We start from the raw sequence: 26,365 nt of genomic DNA, 5'->3' as shown, positions 1-26,365 counted from the left end.
TCTGTGTGATTGTAATGAACATTCTCCACTTAGTGTGATGAATAAAAATCACAGGCCATGCCAAGATGTTTATCTAACAGACAGAAATAGGCTTATCCACAGGAACACAGAAGTTTGATTAAAAAAAGCAGATAAAAGGAATTATTCCCATGTCCTAAAGAAAACAGAAATAATGAAGCTTCAAGGCAAGAAAATATTTTCATACACTGCAACTCTTAAAAAATACACTGTTCAGGCAGCTCCTGTCAAAGGTAATGGTAGTGAAGGGATCCAAACACAAATTTTTAGTCCACAGCTTCCTGCTCATGGGCTGTTCAGACTCCAGGTTGATAAAACAATAATAATCAAAGTTAAACCTAGACTGAAAACATCAGCTTTCCACATTATTTTCACCTCAGAGTTGTCAGAGTCCAAGAGCAGAGGCCACAATTTAGACTTACACCACAAATGTCTTTGCTAAGCCCTGAGCACTGAAGGATCCCCAGACCATGAGAGTCCATTGCTAGAACCCTCCTCAGCAGAGCTGCCTGGAGCTTCTCTGAGGGCTCCTCTCTCCACCAGCATCCCTCACACACCACCCACGAGCTCTCTGAACTTCTGTGTGATGGGCTTGTGATGATCCCTTACAGGGTTGGGTTGTTGGGGATTTTTACATCTTGACTCCCCAGTTTTTCCCAACCTGCTTTTCCTTTTCAGACTATGAACAAGAATATTCTAGCTGGACTTCCTGCATCTTGGTCTGCTTCTGAAGGCAGCTGCTACACAAACCTGCCTATTTATAACTATTTTTAAAATACAAATGAAGAGAGAAGCATTTAGATTATGGGGTCCGGCTGAGAACTTGATGTGAACTTGATGTGAAAACAAACAAAAAAAAAAAAACAAACAAAAAAACCACAAAAACCCAAACAAAACAAAACCACAAAAAAAAAAAAACAACACCCAAAAATCAACCAAACAAAAACAAAAAACCCCAAATCCTACACAAAGGTGGTAAAGCAGACCACCTCTGCATCATTTGCCTAACTGATTTTCCCAGCTACTGTGATTTCTGAATTCAGCTTTCAATTATAAAAGCCCATTCCTGATTGTACTCAAACTCCTTAGAAAGAACTGGTGTTTCCTTTCTTGACTTGTAACTTCCTTTCCTTCTATCCCAGCTTTTACACAACACCTGCCCAACAGCTCAGCAAGGAGATGGGATAAGGATTGTGCAGGGAAGAAATGTGACTCAAATACATGGCCCCAAAACCATCCTGCAAAGGACAGGTGTCCATTAAATCATCACAAGAAGGGACACTCTGCTGTGGGCTGGGCTGGACTTCAGCTTCAAGGGTGAGCCAGCCCATTCCAAGGTAACAGGGCTGTCACCCACAAGCCAGTGAGGAATGTTTAGTGTCACATGGCTGCACCACATTGAGAGACGATCATTAAGGCAACGGTGCAGAACTTGCTTTTATTCTCTGAGCAGTCAAAGCTCTAAAATTTCCAGGCTGACAGTTCAACAGGAAAGAAGAGACTTATTTATTTGGCCAATTTCTTCGCACTGTGAAGCTCTCATCCCCAAATCACATTAAAGGCCAAGCATCACAGAATCATACAATCATAAAGGTGGGAAAAGACCTCCAAGATCATGGAGTCCAACTATTAACTGTCCCTTAAAACCCCAACTGTACTTGCAGTGCACTCTATCCATGAAATTATAATGCAAAAAAGGTGTTTTTTTTCCTCAAATACTATAAAAGATCCTTCACAGTACAGTGCAAAATCCCCAATCTGCGCATTTGTATTGGTTTTACACGGCCTGGCTTTTGGTAACAAGGGGGCCACAGAGGTGGCTTCTGTGAGGAGCTGCTGGAAGCTTCCACCACGTCTGACAGAGCCGATCTCTGCTGGCTCTGAAGATGGACACGCTGCTGGCCCAGTTAGAGAGGTTGGTAACACCTCTGTGATGACACATTTAAGAAGAAAATCAAAACAAAGGGGGCACAGTTTTTCTTCTAGTCAGAGAAGAGGACATGTGAAGGAGCATGCAAGGAAAAAAATCACTTTTGAAAAGGAAATGTACATCTGAAGTGAACTGTGACCCTTATAAAAGCTTCCTTTAATTCACCTTAGCTCACTTGAAGCATACAACAATGATCATGTAGCACCAGGAGCCAGTAAAGAGAGACAAAATCCAGATTCCAGAATATTGCAGTAACTGGCAAGATTATTACTTTTACTCCTACTTTTCACACTTGATTTTTTTTTTTTTTTTCTTTTGCTTCCTGCAAAATGTACTGAAGAGCAGAGACTGGGAGATCATACCTTCCCAGGATAAGCAGCTGAGGAGCAGGAGGCCCTGGGCAAGTTCCTGTGTAACAGGTTTGGGGGGAGTCTGAATCTTCCAGTTGTGCCAAGCATGAACCTCACTTGGCAGAGTGCCCCAGCCATGCCATGCTTACCTCCATCGCTGGATACCATGGGGCAAAAACCCTCCCCTAGAGAACCCAGTCTCCCCAAGGGCACTTCAGAGGACCAGTGCTGGCAATCAATGCAGACAAGCCTGTCTACCAGCAGCGGAGGGTAGGTAGGACCTGGAAGCATCTTCACCTCTACCAACACTGGCTGCTCTTAGCTAAACCACCCGGTCCTGCTGCACAGCCCAGGCAGCCATTGGGCACTGAGGAGGCTGCACACCCAGAGCAACATCCCAAGGGAAGGAGCAGTCTCCAGGGGGACATGCAGGTACTGAGCCTTACACGAGAGCACACACGCACCTTTCAGATCTGCCCTGCAAGCTGCTACACCTGGCCCGACAGCCGTGCTGCGCTCCCGCCAGCAGGGCCTGGCACCACTGCCAAGGCACTGGGGCTGTCACCGCCTGTGCCACGGCCCTGCACACCTCAGCAAGGCCCACCGAGCACGTGGGACAGCTGAGGCTTCCCCTCCCCACCTGCAGAGCGACCTCCTTGCACGGGCCTGGCGATTCACAGCTCGAGCGCCGTGCACAGCAGCGCTGACCCAGGAGCAGGCAGTGGTTACACGGCTCCTGCTCACAGAAGCAGAGAAAAGCCTGGAGGGACTGTGCTCACTCACCTCCCACAGCCAGCATGGTCCTTCTGCATGCTCTGATCAATATTTAAATGATGGGGACAGCATTAAGAGGCCTTTCCCCATGCACTGATATGGTGCCTCCAGCCATCCCATCTAGCCAAGGTCTGAAGGAAAAAGAAAAGATGAGCCTTGCACTGTATCTTGAGGTTCAGTAGGTTCAGGCATGTTTGAAAGTTTATCTAAGGCTTTCTGGCAGGTCATCTCTGTATTTCCTGATGTGGAAACAATTTTATTTACTACTTCATTGAAATAACAGACCATTGCATAATACCCATGACAACAGTCTTCAGTGCAAACCTGCCACCTCAAACAGGTAAAGCTTCAGTGCAGCCTAATTAACAGAATGTGAGTTAACAGCTCTGTAACACGCACCTGAAGCTGAAACACCCATCTCTTCCCTTTCCACATTGATGCTGAAGCAAAGAAGCTGGACACTGCATGGAGGTGCTGGCTGCTGCCTGGCTGTGACCAGCCTGTGGCCACTCAAACCTGTGGCACCCCCCAGAAAGCCTCAGCAGGTCACTCCAGACACGCTTTGGCTCACTCCCACTCCCGCTGCTTCAGCCCTTGTTATTTAGAAGGTGCAGCTCATTACTGATGACACTGCTAACGCAGTTTCCACTGTGAGGCTCAATATGGCTTTTCCAGGAGCAGAGCTGGGAAATTGTGCTCTGAGAAAACATTACCCCAGCTGCTCCAAGACACTGCAGCTCTGAGGCTTCCCGAGTAACTACAGTGGGCGTAAAGTGCCTTTCCCCTCTCAACACACAGCAAAAGGCAGCATCAAACACATATTGCTCTGCCCATCATGCAACTGCTGCAGAAGGGCCACACCTACTGCATCTCTTCAGCCTGTGACAGCATGCAGACAAAGGAAAAGGAGTATCCCAGTCTGGTATTTAAAACACGAACATGTCAGGATATTCCTCACTCCTAACTCTGATTTTTTTTGCTGGTCCTTACTTACTGTCTTCTAAGACACTTCAGGATACAGCAGGTGATGTCTGTTCATTATCTTTTAGAAGAAGGGGCAGGAAAAGGAGAGAAAACAGAAGTGGAAAATTATTTCCCAAAATTTTGTCCACTAAATCAAACCAGAAACCTAAAAAAGAAAAAAAAAAAAAAAAAAAAAAAAAAAAAAGGAAATAAAAAAAAGAGCATGCTTCATTCAAATTTCTTTGCCTGAATTTCACCTTGAACAAAGCCCTTGGTGAAACCCCACTGTGTCTGGTGACCTGGAGCATTCAATGTCAAGCTGCTGAAGACTTCAGAAAATTCCTCTCCGAGATGCCAAGAGGAGCAGCAGGTAGAGAACAGTGTGAGTCACTGCAGCTGTCCCAGGACACCAGCCCTGAGCCAGCTGCACTACTCTCCAGCAAAATCACTGGCACTAGGCTATAGAGTAAATGGCAAAGCCAAAGAATTGCTAAAAGCAGCAGGGAGGGGAGGGGACCTCAGAAAAGCTCAGATTAAAGACAACTTCTGTTTTAAAGATTACTTTGAATTTTGGCAGATGCTAAAATTTGTGGATGACTCTGTTTCTCAGAGAATGGCGACTCAGCAGGACACTGCCCATCAGACACCAAGGCAGAGCTCACCTGCCAGACAGGCAAAAACACCATTAACTGAGGGTATTCTCAACCACATTTACATTTTAACTCTATCTAATAGAAATGGAAACTAGATTTTTCCATCAAAATATTCAGAGTATTCTTCTTATTCCAGGCCAGCAGAACAAACATACGAGGAGGTGCTTTAGGTTTGTATATCCTAACTATGACCTTCCAGATACTGCACTGATTCCAGCAGTAATACTTTTCACACTTTCCTGTCACAACAAAAAGCCCTACCTGCATTATCTGAATGCAGACACTCGCGGGAGCAAGCATTAAGCAGATTTTCACAAGGTAACACAGATTCAAACAGATGGACAGCCCCTGGTTTTTGAGCTGTACCATTCCACGGGGTTTCCTTTAGCCAATTTGATCACCTCGGAGGAAAGGAAGTTTTACACCTGATGCATCTGCGCTGGAAGACCCCCTGCCTTCCAAACGACTTTTCTGAGTGTTATTGGAAACAACAACATTAAGATAATGACAAGACTGGCAGTGAGAAATTCACAGGGGATGCAAAATAAATGAAATCAATTAGTATTATAAATACAGGCTGAGTTTCACATGTCTTACATGTCAATTACTCATATGAACTTCTGAGACTTTATTATTAACAGGTTTATTTTGGCAGAAGCCATAAAAATTAACAGAAAAACCCAACAGTGCTATTTTAAACTTGTACCACCACACTGCAGTTTACATAGCTGCAAATAAAATGGAAGAATGTTTTTATGAGCCATAAAATGGCTCCGCTAATACCAAGAGACATTTACTGAAACAAAAATTTTGAACAAGCCTGCATCAGGCAAGCCTTATTTTGATTTTCCCAATTAAACAAAGGACAATTAGTACCCGTATAGGGAAGTGGATGAGCTCTGTTCAAGTATCAGTTCTGGTGGATCATACATTAACTGAACTTGTCGGTTTTGAGGTCAGCTGTCATTCTTCCCAAATTGCTCCCTAAGCAGATCACAGAGCAGATGGAAAAGGCCAATTTGACATGACTCTTTGGCTTAATTATAGCATTACTAAGACAGCATATGGAGTTGGTATGTACTGTAGAATTTTATCCAATAACTTTATTTCTCACAAGTTCAGTGATCTGGTTAATTTGCCTTGACTCGATCTTCAGTACATACATTCACTAGAATTGAATTATTCTTACCTGTGCATTACTAGGCCAAACTTTCTTATCAAGTCCAAGAGCTGCACATCCACAGTAATGTTCAAAGAATCACAGAATATAAATTCTATATCAAAGACAAGATCTTTTCCAAAACATTAGTATTTAAACTGATCCACTGTTTCCAGCAGTAATTCTGTCAGACCCTTTGAGTTACCCTGGGAGAGATGAGAGATGCCAGACTGGTCTAGTGACAAAAAGGCTTTGGTATTCCAAAGACTAGCACACCCCAAAGAATCATCTCATGGCATATGCCTGTCAGTATGCACAACACACCCACTGTGCTAGAAAATACAGCAAAAATAGGTCCACTAGGAAGAGTGGATCACACAAAATCCCTAACACTACCTGGAAGCATAGAAGGTTTATCACCTTATCATAGCACTGCTCCATTTGAAATCCTTGGCTTACAGAAATCACTGCAGTGTTCACACCTGCAAAGTAACTACCTATCAACAAGAGATTTAAATTCTTGGCACTTATCTTCTGCTGCAAATTCTTTAGGAAAGGTGAACACCAAAAGAAATTGGAAGTTGTAGTTCAGGTTCTCTAAATACTGCAGTGACCTATGTCAACCATTCCATTTGCAACATTGATAAGTTGTTCAGTGTTCAGGTCAGATATCAGGATATGTTAGAGGTGCTGACACAAACTACAGAACTATTTGCCATCATGGCAAGGCAAGCATTAACTGGTCTAGAACTATCACTAAAACTGCTCCATAGTCTATTATTGTCCAGAAGGTGTTTTGACTGAATCCCAAAGTCACTGCCAAATATATCAAAAACACGAAGCCAGAAAACTCAGCTTCTACTTGACTATTTAATAATCTTTGCCTATTTTCCTAAAAGGAGGAAATGGTAAAAGGACAGAGCTGTCAAATTGTGAGAGAAAGTGGTTCATTTCCACTGCCTTCTCTCTAAACATTTTAGCTTTTTCCTGCTGAGCAGGAATTGGACAGGGCAGCAGTTTGAAATTATGGAAAGAGGGCAAAATTACCACCAACAACAAAGAAAAGTGTTGGGTTTCTATGCTTTATAAATAGAAGTTTCAGGAAAAAGCTTAAATTTGAAATTTCATCATGAAGTGAAATAGGAAGACTGAGATAATACTCACGTTCCAGAGTTTGATGCAGCCAGTAATGTTTACAGGCCGGGAAGAGGAGTGGGGAGATAATCAGTGCTGCTTCCTGTAAAATTTGTTGCTTGATCCCTCAGAAGATCTAATTATGCTACTTAGGTCTTGCAATTTGACTTTTTTGACTCAAACATTTATAAAGTCTTTCTAATCTATTTCACTGTTCAGATGTATTGCTCAAGTTCATTGCCTGGTGAGGATGAAGGATGGCCTGCACCTCCCATTTATTACACATCTACCACCAGTCTGACCAGGAACCTGGCTCTCCCAGAGTTTTTACACACCTTTTCACCATCAAAACCCTACTCTGTGGCTTTTCTGTAAACATAGATTTTGCTCAAGTTTTGGAAGTACTCACTCAAAACAAAAGCAGAACTTCACATTGGTGATGTGAGTTGATATACTGGTGATGAGTAAAGGCAAGATGTGAAGGGTCAGGAGTAAATTTCAGGTGGAAAATTGTGCCTGAAAAGGTTGTAGAGCCAAGGTGGAAGAGAGTCTGAGGACTGCAGTCAGAACTCAGGACTTCAGAGCATCCCCATTTCAGTTCAAAATTAGCTATGTCTGAACTACTGAGTTCTGAGAAGTCTGGCTTCATTTTCACAAGTAACTGCCATGATTTAAAGTGAATAATTTGATCTTGGAGATATTCTGAAGTTAAGAAGCTACCCAACATCCATTACTTTTGCTACCGTGTTGGGAACATGATGCCTGAAGCTAAAATAATTTTTCTCCACAGTAGTCAGAGATCAGGGGAGGGAGGCTCATTACAGATGTGCACTTCCATCACTCTGGACTACTTCCAATTTTCAGCCCCTGCTTAGATCCCTTCATTCACCCTGAATTATTGGCAACTGGAGGATAATTAGTCCATCATTGCTTGGGAAAACTAGAAGGTTTTCTATATTTCTTTCCAATCACTTAAGCTGGCACACAGTAGTACCTTATACCATAATTTTGCACTTTACTCTTATTAAGGTCTTTCACCCTCTGTTTCTTTACATTGAGATACTGCGCAATTACTTGGCTTCATTCTAAAATAAAAGTTACATCACATTTGAGCTGATGCCTTCCAGCCAACCTATGCCAAATACAATTTGCTTAGAAACCTAAAGTTATCTAGCTGAGGTTGGATATGAAACTTGCAGCAAGTGCTGCTTTATAAATAAGACTTGTACTCTTGCACTCGGGGAAAAAAAAGTCTAACACAGGAACCTGAGAAAACTTGACTCCATATAAGCAGAGGAGACTTTCAACTGTATCAATACAGTCAGCCAAGAGGTTCTGCTAATTAAAACCAAATGACTCCTTACAAATGGAGCAGCAGTTTAGTTGGGTTTGAGTAGGCAGCATGTGACTCTCTGCTTTCAGTTCCTGAAGAAGTGACAGACATAACAGACAGACGTTGAGTAAGAAGCTGCTGCCTCCACAATGTGCCAAGGGCCAAACTTCAGCTTCCTTGTAATGCCTCTGATTCTGAAACAGCATGAATGGGCTAGAGGTTTTTCTCCTTGAATATATTTATAGCCATGTTAGAATTATTCTGATGGCCACCAGCTGTGATCTGCTGATGGAAGAAACCCTCCACTGGGTTCTTCCCAAAGTTGCCTTTGAACTGACCCAAAGAAAAAATGCAAATTTTAAACTTGGTGTTATAGAGCTACCTTAGCATGGCCAGGAGGTGCTGGATGTGTGTAGAAGTCTTTCAGAATATTTACTGTATGCACGAGATGTTCTTTTTCATGCCATGCATTACAAAGAAAAATAAGATCTCCCTTCCTCACACGTTAGTCATATTTCTGAAACCACATTCAGTCAATTTAAAACAGAGGTAGTTAAAATACCACAAGGATGGCAATCACATGAAATAGTACAGATAGACTGAAAGCAGGAGTAATAGTAATATGAGCTACATGTTAGGGTTAGACCTGTAAAAATATAATTTTTACAGGGTCATAAAACCCTGTAAAAATATCATTAACTTCTTACACATCAAGCAAACTGTTTCAGACCAAAACTGTTCTCTTGTAATTATTCTACACTGATGACCATCCCTACCATAAATTTCAGGCAATCAGTGTCTCTCAATATGTGACTCTTAATAAAGATGGGCTCTTGGTGTGCCCTGAAAGCTATATTGAAAATATTTTAATTGTGGCACAAACAGGAAATAAATTCCATATTCTCCAAGGTTTCCAAAATAAAAAAGGAAAATATGTTTAAGAGAAGGCAAACTGAAAAATCCTTGAAAATTTAGGAATTAGGAAGAATAAAAATAAAACTGCTTTTTGAAGTAGTTTTTTTGAAATTTCCAGAGTAATTTAACTTTCTATTAATTCTTTCAGACACGGTAGGAATCAGTTGTCAAACCCACACACACAAAAATCCAAATAAAATCCCCCACCATTCCATTGCAAATGATAATTTCTAAAGCTCCACATGATCATCACCATGTTCTTATCCTTTCTGATCACTCACGGTGTCAGATGTAGAGTGCTTTTGCTTTGTCTACTATCCAGTAAAAGGCAGAGTTATTTGTTATCATTAGAGACCCAGCAGAGATGCTTTGAGAGACTTTATTCTGTTGATAGAAACCAATTTGTTGTAAAAAAGGGAAATCTGGGTTCTTGAAGTTCGCTGCGAAAGTTAAATAGGCATCTATCTCACTACCTGGTGTATTTACAAAATGAGTTCATTAATTTATCTCATAAAATTAGTGGGTTTTGTGACCACAGAAAGGAAACAGCATAGCATGGCCTGGAATTTATAACTGAAGCTTGATAATAAGCTGGTAGTTGCTTTGCCTTCCCAGGAGTCTCTGGAAAGCTCACAATAGCAGCCCTCCTCCTTAAGAAGGCAGTAAAAATCCTGGGGCTGACCCTGAGGAATAATTCCTATGCTAAATCTCGTTGAGAGCAGGCCAAACTACTTGTGTGTTTTGGGATGGTGGTGGGTGAATGTCCAGGAGTACATGGGCTGGAGAGACTCTACTTCTCAGGAATGGCATCTGAGTCCCAGGGAAATCCAAAGAGATAGGAGCCTGCAGACTGGAGCAGGTGTCAGATCCCTGAACAAACACCTCTGCTCCTGGGGGCTCAAACACTCAGGCTCAGGCCAGCTTTGACAGCCCACAGTACATCTCCTCCTCAAGAGGTTCTGCTATGTGCTGAGCTCAATATTGTCTCCTTCCCACAACAAGCAAGTTTGCACAGTGTTTCTCTCTGCCAGTCCTTCATTCTGGGCACTTCAAAATAAAAAAAAGGTGAAAAGCCATACAAGAACAAAGACAAGCTATAATTGAAAAACTGACAACTTCCCAAATCAGATGTGACTGTGACCCAAATCAGGAGGGGAAGAAACAGTAATTCATCCTGGCATGCTAATTAATTATCACACAGATTGCTTATTGATTTTCTTGTGTTCACTGATACCTTATGAAGTACATTCATTTCATCCAAACTTCTCATAGAATGGCAGATGCTGATGGCTCAAGATTAGACACAAATTCACAAGTAGGTCAGGTGTCCCCTTCTAGAGATGGACAAGGCCAGGGCAAATCCATTCATCCACAGCACCAAATCTCAGCATCAACAGACTCATCTCCAGTCCCACTCATAAAAGCTAAATTCTTCTGTAATGATCCCCCAGTGAAGCAAACCAGCCCTTGCCAATAAAAGTAGTCAGATTGCCAAGGTTATAACCAAACCACTTCAGCTTCTTGAAGGTTTCCTGCACTGGACAATAGCCCGAGTTCCCAGAGAAATTATCTAATAGGACATTTTCTAATTATAGAATTAATTACTGCCACAGAATAAACAGCAGAGGCACATCAGGCTGAGAATAATTATTTGTACAATTAGCTCTTTCACATCAAATAAACATCTACAGCCATTCTTGAACTGGGAATTTGTAAGATTAGGAGAGGTCCCACTCCACTTTCATCACTCCCAGAATATCCTGCCACTACCAAGTGAAAGCAGTTTCCATGTTCTCTCTAAAACAGTATGAACATATTCCATTTAAGTTGTTGATTGTCTTTGGAATTTTCTGGGTACTAAGCATGCATCCTCACTAGAAAGGTTTTAGTCTCCTTTGTTGTGTTTTGATTGGGTAAAAAAGCCTGTTTGCAATGCATGATCACAGGCAAACTGACTGCTCTCCTGATGTGCCTACAGCAGATGTGTCACAGAGATCAAGGAAAATTCGTGTGGACAGCAACTTGTTTGCTTGTGCACAGGGAAATAGCGATGGTCTCATTTCCAGCTCTTTGCACAGTCAGTACAATCATCATCATTACAGTGATAAAAGCAGCCTCTGAAAATTTCTGTCTAGTAAAAGACCTGTTGAAGAGGGAGTGTGAACAACCTCAGAAAGGGGCTAGAATACGAAAGGGCCTAATTTTGTGGCTTAAAAACAAATATGAGTGAGCCAGCTAAAGCATCTACAAAGCTGAACAGCTTTGAGCATGGGTCTGTTTACTGGACTCAGCAGCAATTCAACAAAACATTAACAGAACCCAAAATCAGGATTAGCCCCTGCTCTGTCATCATACCTTCAAAACTGCCAGAAACCCATGCCATGCATACTTCCCTCCAGATTTCCCTGTCAGGTCTGTCCCAAATCACAGGCAGGTACTTGGGAAGAGTGCCTGGTGTATTTGATGATGGATATCTGGATCAAACCAGTAGGTCTACTTGTGAAAAGTAAAGGGGAATTAGAGTGTGCTTTCCCTATTCTAGAAGAAACACAAGTAATCTACTTAAATGAAAATCAATTTTGGATGTTCCTTTATTTCACTTTATGGTCTGTGAAGATCTTTTCTTTTCATGCTGTCACGTGAATGGTATGCAATTCCCACACTAGCCATAGCTATTCCTTTAGAAAAGTAGTGAAGGTCTTAACTTTTTAATACAAATTATTCCTCAGGAATCCTTAGCTGCTATTCAAGCAGTTTAATTCAAAGAGTTGTATCTCTCATTCAGGAAACTTTAACTGACACTAATCAGACCCAGCTATTTTTATTATTAATGTACAACAATAGTAATCTGGTGTGACTAGCATCTTTAGCCAGAGTATTAAGGCCTTACACTCCCTGAAGTGCTATTTAGTAATAAAAAATTAACAGTTTTGCATAATCTACTTATGTATGCTGCAACTACTAAAGATTAGCTGCAGCATTTTCTTCTCTCTTCTGAGCCTCAGCACAGACATACATACCCTAAAAATTAACTGATGCATGTTTGTGAGCTGATGGGAATGTTTCAGTGTGTTGGCCACAGATGCAGCAGGGATTACATGGAAACACCCAGTCCCTGTGATAACTTACACACAAGCCTCAGAGTTAGAGAGTGATAAAAGATCAGGCAATTTTCATCCCATTTTATATTTTGAAAGATCCAACAAGGCCTGCATGTGGCAGCTCTGGTTCTTTTAAACCCTACTGGCTTCACAGGTCAGGCTGCACAAACACAGGACCTGGCCTCAGTCCATAGGGGTTTAAGCAGAGGAGGCAGCCAGCCCAGAGGTTTACACAGAAGGCTGATGTACCAATACACTGAATTAACATAGGTACATATTTCAGCAGTGACCAAAGTGTTACAAGCAGTGAACTTTAAAAGGACACACAATGCAAATAGCAGTCAGACCACAGTCAAGAGCCCAGCCACGCAAACTCATGGAAATAGGTTGTGGGATACCTTTCTTCATCTTAACTGGACATTGTTGCTGAAGCATAACCAGACTCCTATGGTATCACCCTCTCTCATCAGAAACAGGGCACAGAAAACCAAGCCCCTTCACTGTTTAATTTTGACTAGTCAAAGGCAGGATGCAGGGAACAGCTCCTGTGATGTCTACAGGAATTAGGCCTTTTTATGTAAGTTGTTCTCCCCTTACAAGATGCACTGACGTGTCTCCTTGTTTCTGAACTGTTTCCAGCAGAGCTCGGAGCCGCTCACTGCGAGAGCAGCGCAGCCACCCGGCCCCTCGGAGCCCCGGCACACGGCAGGTCCTGCAGCTCCTCAGAACCAGCAAAGGCTGGTTCCCAGATAAAGGGAAAAGGCTCCACAGACTGACAAAGGCTCCACAGACTGACAAAGGCTCCACAGACTGACAAAGGCTCCACAGACCAGACATCAGTCTCTGACATACGGCCTCACCTCAAATGAACAGCATCCACGCCTGGACCAACAAGTCATTTAGAAAGCTCCTGGAAACAGTTTTTTCAAGCCTCAGTTTTTTCAAGTCTCTTTTCAGATCTTCACTTCAGTCAAGTGCATCCCCTCATGCCTGAGATTTAAGAGGAGCCTCCTTCGTTCCCATAGTTCTGTCCACAAGCTCACTGTGGGCACCACAGCACTGTTGATGGAGAATTAGGCTGGTGCAGAGCTCTCCTCACTGAGGCATTCCAAAAGAAATCATCAATTTGCAAAATCACCCTTTCCTCCAGAAAAAAAAAAAGCAAAACAAACCAGAAAAACCTTGTGATAACAGCTTTCCTGTACCGGCAGAGACAGCTGGAGCAGGAGCAGGGCCAGCCAGCACCTCATGCAGCAGCTGAGGGAAGTTGGGAGTTACTGGTTCCCCAGAGGGGAAAATGAAGATCCCGATCTCAGCAATCAGCTCGTAGGAGCTTTCATGCAGCAGATAAAGCAGCTCACTAATTCTTTTCCACTTTGCCTGGAACCAATTTTTGCCTGGAAATCTTTCTGTCTTAAGTTTGGGCTTCCCCCCTCCCACAATTAATTTCAGGGGGTTTTTTTAAGCTTTTTGTCCAGCTTTGAAATGAGGTTACTAATACAAAACGTCTCAGAGAAAAGAGCTTCTGAGCTAAAACTCAGCAAGATTTCAGGTCACTGCATTAATATTGATAGCTTTAAAACAATAACTGTGCATCAGGTACAGGATAGGATATTTTTCTGTGCAGCTAAATACTATGTCATTACCACAAAATCTATTTCAAGCTTATAGGAAAAAACTAATTAATTTCATCCAAAGAGGCAAAAGATTTCTGTCTAAAGCACACAGGAACAGTGACTCACATTGTCAAGTGCCAGGCAGCTGCTGCAGCCCAAAGCTGGCAGCTCCGGGAACTGATATCTCCAGCCAGGTGTTAGCAACTCCACAGAAAGTTTTGCCTTCCCTTCTACAAGCAGGACATGCTGGTCTTAGAAACTGGGGTGTAAGGCCAGGCATGCTGCACAACCACAAGCAGTTTTCTTGTTGTAATTCAGCTCTGGCTTCTATTTCCCCAGGATGATGGAAGGGTTGTGGTAATCCCAGTTGTCCCCCCTGGTCCCCATGTGATACCTGCTGAACTCCGCAAACTACAGTCTGCTACAGGATGAAAAAAACTGATGCTGCCCTACATTAACAAGTCAGGCTGTAAAGTGACATGTCAGGAACTGTAAATGATAACTACATTCCTACCTTGCACCTTATAAAGTTAAGGTCAACAGCAGTCCAAACCCTGACCGGGCTCCGAAGCCTCCTGTCACTTGAGCTCCCTGGTGAAGTCCTCTGTGCAGAGCATTAGCATCCTGTGTAAATGGAGCATGGCATTTCATCTCACATCAACAAGAGGGACTGAGGAGGAAACACTGGCTTTATGAGCAGAAAGCTTCCTGTGCTAATAAGATACAGCATTTGAAATGCTGGCACTTTTTTTAGTCATATTCTTTCCGTATTAATTTTGGCTAATACAGTGTGACAGTCTCTAATGTCATCTGGCTCTCATACCCTACTGGTGATGACTAACACTAATTCAGTCTGATTCTTATGTGACAGGATAGGTGGAAAACTGATAATGTGGTAGAAGAGCAAAGTGCTTTCTAGTAGACTTTTCAAGGACCAGATTCAGTGGTTTTCAAATAATCAGATAATATCTTCACAGATAAATTAATACATATCCTGACATATCTTGATGTGTAAGCACCTCTATTTTTTGTTGTTTTTTTTTTCCCCTTGTGCTAGATAAATACATCAAGATCCTTTAATAACCCTTTATAAGGCATAACCCTTTATTAATTAGAAATTATTCTCCTAATTCTTCCCAGTTCTTGTCAAGCATCAGAATGGGATATATTGCAGTAACTGCTAGTAATGAATACAACAAACAAGCTGCCTCTCTCTCCTCTCTTGGTATTTCAGTGCTTACATATTGATGCTTTTCCTCTTAACCACAACTTTTTGTCTTGGGTGCATGTTCAATAGGTTTTCCAACATGAGCTCACATGTTCAGAGCTGCTGCTCTCCAGGCACAGCTCTCCACTCACATAAGCACAAGCAAGCTACATTTTTAATCTTAGATGTATCATCAAAGTTGTTCAAAAGAAATTAATGTTACCCTGTTGACGGAGCTTGCATCAATCATTATTTACCACTTTGCCAACATCTAATCCTTCTACCAACTTAATCTGAAGAATTTTTTATTTTACTTCATTGAAGAACAAGTGTGGCAGGACCAGCACAGTTTTTTGCAGAACATCCCAGCTGCTTGCTATTCCCCATTAACTTTTGGTCCTTTGAGAAAAGCACAACATTAGTACTTTTTTGATCTGTAACCATTTCACATAGCTTGTGACCAGAGACATAATCCTCCATTACCCTAAAGACTATAGTTGTAAGAACTTTTAATTTGAACTTTGCAAATTAACCACAGCAAAGAATCATTCACGCAGGATATCCCATCAGCAAAGATGTCACATTAAATTAGTGACTGTCCGGACCAATGGGTTTTTATTGAGCAGGATCCCTTATGAAGGTATTGATGTAATATTGTCAATCCTTGGAGCACACAGAGCACCAGATTCATAAGCACAGGTATACATTGCTGCCTATTTCTAACCCTATCAAAACAATTATCTGGCATGCAAATTAATTATGGAGATAAAAAGCATGATCATAATAGCAATATCCTGCTACTCCTTTTTGTTTTATATTACAGCAAATAGATGTAAAAAAATCTAGCACTGGTTACTTCCCTAACTTTTTCACAACCTGGGAAGACAGCAAACACTAATTAGAAATGCAATTAATGTTACTAAAGTAGCAGGACCCTCCACTTCTGCAGATTACACAATGCTATTTGATTTTTTCCTTGAATACAGCCCTTGCTACATGAATGGAATCATTGTTGAGAAACCAATTGGACAAAACTTACATTGACCATAATGAGCTTTGGCTCAAATCCTGTGTTGATTTGCTTTAACCCACAATGAAATTGAGAAACACAAAGAACTCTTGTAGCTGCCCATGTAACACTGAAGTCAGATTCAAAGCCCGAAATTCAACTGCTTAAGCCAATGTATGCCTGAGTGCTGCAGAGAGATCTTGGTGCAAACACTGACAAGCTCTTTTTGAAAAGATGTGATTTCTGCCACAGATTAAAATGAACAATGTGCAGACAATACACATTTAGGAGTGCTGGGAATCACAGCCACATTTGTATCATTCTTCAGGAAGCAAAATTATACATCAATTGTGTTCACTTATGAAATATGTAGATCTCTGGCTGATAGCACAGAAGAAGATATTTTCTCTTGCTTGCCAGACACCCAAATGCATAGCCAGGGCTGTATCTGTTATTATTTGTGGCAATTAGCCAGGAATACTGTTCACATGGTCTTCTGCCTTTATCTGTGTAACTATAATTCTATTCTAAAATCTGACAGGCCATCACTCACCATTGTCGGCCTTACACTGAAACTTACTTCCACACATCAGTGCCATCATTTGAATTGATTTAATTCCACCTTATTCTTTTCCCTCAATGGACACAGACTTTCCATTTGTCCCCATGCCTTAGCCTTACATGGCTCTGTATGCCTTTTAAACATTTTTCCATTAATTTAACTAATTGTGAGCCATGAGAGAAGAAAAGAGGAGTTTCACATGACTGATCAGGCAGGGGATGGCAGCCAGCAAAACAGAACTACTGGCTTTTCTATGACAGCACACAGAATCACAGGCTGGCTTGGTCTGGAAGGCACTTTTAGAGGTCATCCAGTCTGACTCCCCTGCAGTGGGCAGGGACATCTTCAATGAGATCAGGTTGCTCAGAGCCCTGACCAAGCTGACTCTGAAGTGCCACAGATGCTACACAGCTGGGAAACTGAATGCATAGCCATGCTCCTCTAGCAGGATGAGGCTGAAACTTACCAAAAAGAGCATCAGAATATGCATCTGTGAGGATGGGGGGAAGAAAAAGTAGTGCAGAAAACAAAGCAACACAGGAAAGCAGCATATACAGCTGATCTCAAGGATCAAACATGTCTCCAGGTCCCCTGCCATAAAATAAGGGAAATCTCACAGAAATATCAAATGCTGAAATTTCCTAAATCAACCACAAAAAGCCAAGTTAGATATTTCTTCAGGAGATCCTTTCCATAACACACCCAGGAACCAAGTAGTTCCATGTCTTCTGGGATTCTCTACTCCCTCCTGCAAAGTTAATTGCAGGACTGAATTGGTTTTTAAGGTAAAAAGCCTCTCATGCATATTTGTACAACATAGGAAGACAGGTAAGAAACCTCATCCAGCATGACTACCCATGATGGCTCAAGAATGTAAAAGAAATGGTATAAACCTATAGGGAAAAAATGCCTTTCAACAGGCACTGAGCATAAAAGTCTACATAAGAAAAGAGCTGAGACTGCACATGTTCTTTCATCATAAAATAATGCTAAAATATTGAATGTTCTAAAAAGCAACAAGAAGTTTTATCTCTTGAGTTGAAAGTAATGACACATTAGTCTCTCAAACTCCCGCTCTGAGAAATAATTTTATCACCCTCTCAATAAAAGCAATCAGAGAAAGACCCAGTTTTTTGGATTTGTGCAGTTTCGCTTTATTGTAATTTTCATTTGTCAACTCTAATTAGTGGGCTCACTGAGTATCTCTTGATATTCTCCAACTTTTAGTCTCTTTTCAAAGAATGTTCCAGCAGCATCCTGGGATGAAGATGTCCTTTTAATGGGCAGCTACAGAGAAGCATGCCTAGCTTCAGAAGATGGATGTTTTTTCACACTTCAGTGAGGAATTTCAGACACAATTAAAAGAGGACAGAGTACCATGGTATCCTGGATATGGGTTACACCAGGTTAAGCAGCTTGAAACAGGCACAGGTTGAAATGTGAAAGATTTCAGAACAGACTTTTGAAGCCTCAAACAACCACAACACACCCAGAACCTCTGGATGGTAGAAAGCTGCTCCTGGAGCACAAAGTAAATCTCCTAGAAATAAAGATAGGTTTTGTGACAGTAGAGACAAGTGCTCCAAGACAGACAGATCCAAAAGCAGTGATAGTTTTCACATTTTGGGGTAATGTCTAATGTCTTCTTGCTGTCTATTTTTACCAATGACTTCCTTGAGCCAAGCTGAAGGTAGTGAGCAAAGCTCACTTCTTCAGATTACCATGAACTGAAGAGCTAAGATGTGGAACTAAGGATCTAATTTCCTGAATCTTCTGAGCCTGGAAAAATGAAATCATCCATAAAAATAGGTAGATTTGCCTTTCATGGCATTTCTGGAAGGCCAATAATTTCCTTAACAAGAAGACCATGTCTTTAGTAAGACCTGTTGAAACAAGCTGGGAGATGAGCAACTGAAAGCAAGTCAGCATGTGAATTCCTGACAGCTCAGAAACCTTTGCACAGAGTTCAGCTGGTTGTGCCCTTTAATACCCCACAGGCAGCCAAGGTCAAGCTGCACATGCCTTGGGCCACCTCAGGCTGATGGCTCCTGGCAGAGCAGGTTTCAAGCATTCTGCAGGTGGCTCTGAGGGACACAGCAGTCCCTAATTGTCACTCTTTGGGATTATTTCTGTGTGCACGAGCACTCAACTGCATATTAAGGCCCTGGTGCTCAGCTCTCTCTTGAAAAGATGCATTTCAAAGCTGTCCCAGCCACTTGGCAGGTTCCTGCTGGGGCAGAAGGGCTCTGGATGAGGTTCCATTGGAGAGGGGATATCCCTGCACACAAACAGAGCAGGGTGCTCCTAGAGCTGGAGCCAGGAAGCCTCACTGGGTGAAGAACTATTTTGTGTCTGAGTACTGAATTTAAAGTCTCCTTGCAATGCCACCTGGCAGCCAATGCCAGTAGAACAACATGAAAAAAGCCCATTTTCATCTCCCAGAGTCTGTCAGTCCTCAGGCATTTACAGCAGGTGGTCTTCAGAGTTCACAGAACAAAATACAATAGATTTCCTAAAACACATTTACAGCTAGTGGCTTCACTGGTCTAAAAACGGCATTTTCAGTCATCACCACCAATATCATGATCCCTTTAAAGATCAATAAAATATTTATTTCCTTAAGTTAATATATGTTCTGTGCAAACTGCCACTTCTTCATTTCCAGGAGCTCTGTGTGAATATTCATATCTGAACTATACAGACATAACTTTATTTACTGTAGAAAAGTGTGTTAATACTGATTTATTTAAACACTTTACCAAAGTGGCAGTTTCGTTTAATCAAATACTGAAATAATTGGACTATGTTTGATTTTAAACTTTGAATACCCAACTCTAAGATTTATCAAAGGCTGAATTTAGCAAAGTTCTCATAATTAAAAATTGATATTATAAAGTGGGGCTACGCTGGCTTCCCTGGCACATTGCCAAGCAAGAGACCTTTTAAAAGATTAATTGTTCATGCCTGCGTGATTCCCCAGGTGCTCTGCACAGGGGTCACCAGCTCCCAAATACCAAGGAAAGTAGGGCCAAAAGTACCAGGAGGGAAATATTGTTCTGCTGCAGAGCGAGGGAAAGGCACTGCTCTCACATGGTACAAACCTGCCTGCACCCGAGGGCAAGTGCTCTGCCCTCCCTGCTCCTTCCATCCTAGTCCCAAAGGTGAGTTCCTTCCTGATGGGGAGAAGAAAAGGGGCAGCCAAATTCCTGCAGTGAAGTGCCTGCAGAGAGCTCTGGGGAACGCCCTTGACTCTGAGCAGCTTTCCCAGTGCCTGTGCTCGGAGCAGCCCTGGCTACTCTGCATTTAGCAAGGCGAGGGATGCTCCTGCTGCCTCCCTCAGGAACACTTGCAGAAGTCAATTGCTGAACTACTCCAAACGCCCAAGCCTCACTGGAACAGGGCAAGCAACTTCTCAACTAACAATACTGCTACTGAAATCTATGTATTTTTTGCCATTTGATTTCTGTTTTCCAAATCAGAGAATGCTGAGGAATTGAACTCAAGGCTATGCCCTGGCTTTGCTGCTGTAGGTTCTCTTCCCTGCTGCCTTACAGTTCCATGCCCATAGAGACAGAATTCCATCAGAAGCATTTTCAGCCTAAATCCATCATATTTATCAAGGCTCTGGGTGACATCCCTATGGTCTTGCTGATGGACACCATGTCAGGATCTATCCCTACTCCTCCAAAGCAGCTGAGGAGGTAGTTTGCACTACTCATCTGACAATCCCTTACATGGCACCTGAGGCATGACTTTGTGGTCTATCTCTATCAGCCCTCTTCTTTGCCTCTCCAAAACACACTCCAAGGGTGAGGACTGAATAATAATCCTCCAGTCTGTGACCCGTGGGAAACTGTGGTGTGGAGTCTGCAGTACAAACACGAGAATCTGACAAATTTAAATAAACAAAAACTCTTGCAAGGAAAGGCTGATACAGATACACTCACACTTAATTACTTTTAAAATCTTTTCTCAGGAATGTAAAAACAAGAAAGCAGTGACAGCTAAAGGAAAACTACTACATTTAACTAAACATTTAAAATTATCTTCTGGAAAGAAATCTGCCTCATTTTATGGAATTTTGTTCATGTTAAAAAAAATCCTCTGGCAGAAGCAACCAAAATAGAAGACATCTAAAAAAGCTGAAATTCTTGTGACAGCTTGTCAAAGCATTCTTCACCAACAAATTATCAGAATATTTGTGTTTGTACAGACAGGCAAGTTCCTATACCTAAATAAGCTAATTTTTGCAGAACACACATTTAAAGTGATACATTGTCCAAACATCATTTTCCCCAGAATTTCACCACTTCCATAAGTGAAACCTTTGAAAAGCATTAGTAAGGACATGTGGAAATTCAAAAATGCACGTTGTCTCAGCTGAAGCTGAACACATCAGTTCTCAAGACCAATTCAAACTGAAACACTCCCTCCCAACCATCCCCCCACTGCCAGCCCCAGCCAACACCCAGCTGACAGCTCTGGGGCAAGCCAGCCAGGCTGCAGGTCTGCAGCTGCACAGGAGCCTCTAGCAGCCCTGCACTGAGCTGTGCAGGGCTCAGCCCCACACACAGGAGCCTTTAGCAGCCCTGCACTGAGCTGTGCAAGGCTCAGCCCCATACCCAGGAGCCTCTAGCAGCCCTACACTGAGCTGTGCAAGGCTCAGCCCCATACCCAGGAGCCTTTAGCAGCCCTGCACTGAGCTGTGCAGGGCTCAGCCCCATACCCAGGAGCCTTTAGCAGCCCTACATTGAGCTGTGCAGGGCTCAGCCCCATGCCCAGGAGCCTCTAGCAGCCCTGCACTGAGCTGTGCAAGGCTTAGCCCCACACACAGGAGCCTCTAGCAGCCCTGCACTGAGCTGTGCAGGGCTCTGCCCCACACACAGGAGCCTTTAGCAGCCCTGCACTGAGCTGTGCAGGGCTCAGCCCCATACACAGGAGCCTTTAGCAGCCCTGCACTGAGCTGTGCAGGGCTCAGCCCCATGCCCAGGAGCCTTTAGCAGCCCTGCACTGAGCTGTGCAAGGCTCAGCCCCATACCCAGGAGCCTCTAGCAGCCCTGCACTGAGCTGTGCAGGGCTCAGCCCCATGCCCAGGAGCCTTTAGCAGCCCTGCACTGAGCTGTGCAGGGCTCTGCCCCACACACAGGAGCCTTTAGCAGCCCTACACTGAGCTGTGCAGGGCTCAGCCCCATGCCCAGGAGCCTTTAGCAGCCCTGCACTGAGCTGTGCAGGGCTCAGCCCCATACCCAGGGACACGCTGCCCGCTGTGGGTGCCCCGGCTCAAGGCTCTGCCAGGGCAGCAGGGGTGGGGCATGGACTGGCACAGCCTCCTCGCCTGAACACAGGCCCTGGGACTTCCCAAAGCAGGAGCTGGACTCAGAGCACCATGTTTAACAGATTTTGACATATCTATCCCCCATTAACTCAGCCAATGAACTTCTAACCCCTCCATATATTTGATCTTCATAACACACAGTGGCAATGAGCACCACAATTTAACCTCATTCTCGTCTAAAACATACTGCTCTTACTTATTTTAAATCTGCTGTCTCAGTCCTCACCAAGTGCCTTCTGGGTTCTTTATAATGAGGAACAATAAATATTTGCTCTCTAGTCACCTTCTCAAATCAGTTATTCCTAGTGTCAAAGTTACTAGATCTAGGACAAAAATTTAAAGCAAATAATATTTACACTTTTTAGCTTATGAACTACAGTCTGCATGCTCATGACAGTGAAGCTAATGAAAATTTTTCTTGAGGAACTATGGGTAAGACTACCAGATTTCTTTGCAAAATCAGTTTTGCTTTACTGAAACTTCATTTTAATGAAAAAGCCACAGAAGCCTTGGGGACATTGTTAAGTTGTGACCTGAAGTTCATGATTTTTGCCTACCTTTAATTAATAGCAATTAGCTTTCCTCTTGCAATATTGGTTCCACATCCTACCTTCTTAAAAGCTGTCAGTGCTGTCTCAGGGTACTACAGGTTTTATTAATCAATGCTACCACAAAACAAGACTCCAACTATTCATTTGCAAATGATGATAACACAAACGTGCAAAGTACATGCCTAAAAATGTGTTCAAGTCAGTCTGCCAAATACCTGAAGCCAAAAGTTGAAGATTATTGAAGTGGTTGTTAAATTCCATATTAAAGTTGTAATGGATTTTTATAATAGTAGATAGTTTATTTCCAGTAATTTTCCTACAGTTTAGGTAACCCACTTCTCAGAGGGCTACTTTTACCAGCAAGCTAAATGAGCCACCTTCAGCTAATACTGGAAAAAATACTTACAATTCTATGTATAAAAGGCTGATTTCTTTTTCCACAAAGTTTTAGTAAATGAACCTAAACTTACACAAATTTCCCTGGCAGTTGTCCCTCCCCAGCCCATTTCAGGCATTTTGTGGTGGATTATCCCAAAGAAATTGTGGTTTTTGCACTGGACTACCCTAATGTGAGGGCTTTGCACACACCCTCTGGTCAAGGTGAATTTCAGCACAGGTGATTATGCTGATAGTTCACATTAAAGACATATTATTGACCTCAGCAATGCTCATCGCTCTGCAGGAACGGTGCCTATTAATGCAGGAGCTAAAATGAAGAAGAGAAAAAAAAGACTTTTGAAATTCATGTCTCATCGTGTAAACATGAATGGATTTCAGGAGCTTTTAAAGAGTGCAACTATTAAAGATCAGTTCTAACAGCTTCAAACATTCCACCATAATACGTTTCACAAAACCCTTTCAGGACCTTTTTGAAGTTCCTCCTCTTGCATTGTTACAGCCTCTGTTACATTGTTGCTCTGGGAGCACTTTCGGAAGCTCGGTAGGCGGATTTTTGACATAAGGTCAAAAACTCTTTATGACCAACTATAGAGATAGTTCAAAAGCAAGTAAAATCACCTTCTTTGAAGGTAGTTACCAATGGTGCTCTGCCCAGACAGACTGGATGTACTCAGTGTGCTCTGCAGGAGCCACTTTTATTTCCCAATTCATTCTCACACACAACTGCCCCCCAAAAAACAAAACAAAATAAAGAGCAAACAGAGAAATCAGGATGGCAAGTTCTCCAAAATGTCTCTGCATAGCAGAGGATGGTCCTGCCCCACAGCCATGAGGGCATGAGCCATGTGTGCATCTGGCATCTCCATGCTCTCTCTTCCAATCCACGGTGACCAATCCCTCTTCCACCACCCTGCAGTGTCAGCAGCCACACTTTGGCTTCAAGCACCAGGACACTGGCAGCTGTGGATGAAGAAGAGGAGGAGGAAGGGATGGACCAAGTCCAGGGCTCACAGCTGAGTACACAACTCAGAAACAAAACACCACACGGGGGTCCATGGCCTGATTACATGCCAGAAGCTCTCTCAATCCACTGTGCATCTTTGGACAAATGACTCTGCATCTCCACATTTATTTCCCAATATTTTCCCTCTCCATGAGACACTGAGCACTGATGGCTGACTATGGAACACTGCAATGCATTTACTTTGAGTATGAATAGGAAACTGCATCCTTGCAAATCACTCCTTTTCTCTTGGAAGCATGAAATTACAGGAACAAGAAATCCTTTCCTGAAATATCTCTGCACTCTGTTTGCTTTAATGATTCAATCTTTTGACCACCTTATGGTCCTTCAAATAAAATAAAAATTAATGACCTCAAACAAAGTGCTGTGGTTTGTGCTAAGATTCAAAATTATTTTAGCTGTGAGAAAGAAGGAAATCCCTCCTTAGAAGGGGAGATGACTTAAAAAATGCTGACAGCACATCAATGATACTAACAGAAATAACCATGTTCAAATTGACAACTCATGAGGATTATGGAAATACACTGTACCCATTAGCTCCTTCTCATTTTACCATTTCCTACTCAAGCAGATTCTGAAGTGCCATGATACCTCCAAGATGGGTTCTTAACAGCATTGGAAGGCAAAGCCAGCACTAGAAATGAGCAGGCACAGACATGTCATCTGGTTCTGGTACTAAAATAGCAACACTCGCTGCATTCCTTCTTCAAAGTTTCTTTATTTGGGTGCAATCTTGAACTTCTAGCTCTGCTGGAACACACACTAACACTACTGTCTCAGTTTTGAGACAAACTTAAGAGAAGACACTCTGCAATAAGTAGTCTCCTCTAAAGAGATTCAACAATCCCCCTCCACCAATAGAAAATGAATACTAATAGAGGAAAGTGAAAAAAAAACCCAACCCAATGGTTTATTAACAACAGATTGCCACAAGGCAAGGGGAAAAAAGTAAATAACTGCTCAATACTGAACTATCAGAACTCACCCCACACACACACAGATTAACAAACACACACATGAACAAAGGCCCAAAAATGCCTGAAGAATGTGGAATGTGTTGAAGAAATACCCCTTCCTAACATGTGGTGCAAAATGGGGCTAGCTTTCACTCTGAAGAAGTGGAGCTTCCATGAAGGAGTTCCAGCAGGAGGCAAAAACCTGGTGGCTCTGTGGTGTCAACCTCCTCATCACGGCAGACAGAGCAGCTGGGCTGGAGCCTCTCTGTGTGTTTTCTCCCTCTGGTTTGGCTTTCCAAGGTTGGGGCTGGAACACATCAGCCCAGCTCCTGCCAGTCCCACTCCTCCAGCCTCAGACCAGCAGCTCTTCAGTTCACCTCAAGGCAGCTGAAAGATTGCTACTGCAGCTTCTCCAAGCCAAGGAAGGGAAAAGCTTTTTCCTAGGCCAACAAAACCAAGCTGGCCAAGCAAAACCCAACTGAACTGTACCACAGACTGCTTGAGCAGTGAGGCTTCACAAATTCCTGCCAAAAACGCCCAAGGCTCCTCCCTCCCTGGCCCCACACACACCTGAGTCTGAGTCCTGAGATACTGATACTACTTTTGGGCAGAAAGCAGAGGATCATGGAATAGACTATCATTACAAATCACTTCAAGACAACTACTCACATTCAACATGCACAAAACCCATTAGATCAGGTGCAGGCATCTCAAAAACATTTACCATTTTTAGAACCAGTCTGCAATGACAACCAGGACCCCCAGTAGTGGCCATTCACTTCAAAAGCCCAAGGAGTTGGAGGGTTGAGCACTGCTGAAACTTTCCTCCTTCCTTCCCTAGGCTGAAAATTTTCTACCACTCTACAAGCCTCAGCTTTACCTTCAGAAACTATTTTAAACAAGCAAATAATGCAGCAAGTCCATAAAAATAAACACAGACATAAAGAGATTGCTTACAAATAAACAAAACCTGCTGCAAATTCTCACACTTGTGTGTGAGAATCTCCCAACACTTTACAAATATTTCTGCAGACTCTAACTCCTGAACTCTTTGTTTTGCATTTTTTTCTTAGGCATCTATCACCAGGATATTTAAGTATCCAACAGTTACAGAAAAGACTCAACAAGTTATCTTTTTAGTTCTGAGCTCCTAGTACTTTCCAAGCATAGATTTCAACACATGGGATATATGAAAATGTATCATCTTTCACAGGTCCTTTCCAAAGCTGCCTGTGAGACTACCAGACTGTGCTGGAAACAAGAGACCAAAGCAGGGTCAGCTGAACCTGTGGACTGCTTGGTGTCTGGCTGCTGGGGCAGTGCCATGGCAGATGGCAGCACAAGAGCTGTGACTCACACAGCCCCACAGGTGTGTC

General features: G+C 42.7%; 1 protein-coding gene across 13 annotated transcripts in view; it reads right to left on the bottom strand.

The window, feature by feature from the left end:
- IL1RAPL2 (interleukin 1 receptor accessory protein like 2) overlaps window positions 1-26,365 on the bottom strand; it is a 348,789-nt gene that overhangs the window by 187,281 nt on the left and 135,143 nt on the right. For 3 of the 13 annotated variants that reach the window (XM_053990436.1, XM_053990444.1, XM_053990438.1), the window contains one exon: window positions 14,461-14,570. The exons of 9 other annotated variants lie outside the window; for them this stretch is intronic. Coding sequence is in view for 1 of the 4 variants with exons in the window: in XM_053990433.1 (XP_053846408.1) it covers window positions 3,082-3,097 (16 nt within the window). In the remaining 3 variants the exon portion in view is untranslated. Of the gene's footprint in view, window positions 1-3,081; window positions 3,204-14,460; window positions 14,571-26,365 lie in introns of all 13 variants that reach the window. One more of the 13 variants, XM_053990433.1, reaches the window with a different exon arrangement.

This window comes from Vidua macroura, chromosome 14 (genome assembly GCF_024509145.1).
Source record: "Vidua macroura isolate BioBank_ID:100142 chromosome 14, ASM2450914v1, whole genome shotgun sequence".
NCBI classification, from domain to species: Eukaryota; Metazoa; Chordata; class Aves; order Passeriformes; family Viduidae; genus Vidua; species Vidua macroura.
The sequence above is the reverse complement of the archived record's forward strand: the minus strand, read 5'-3'. Positions and strand labels throughout refer to the sequence as shown.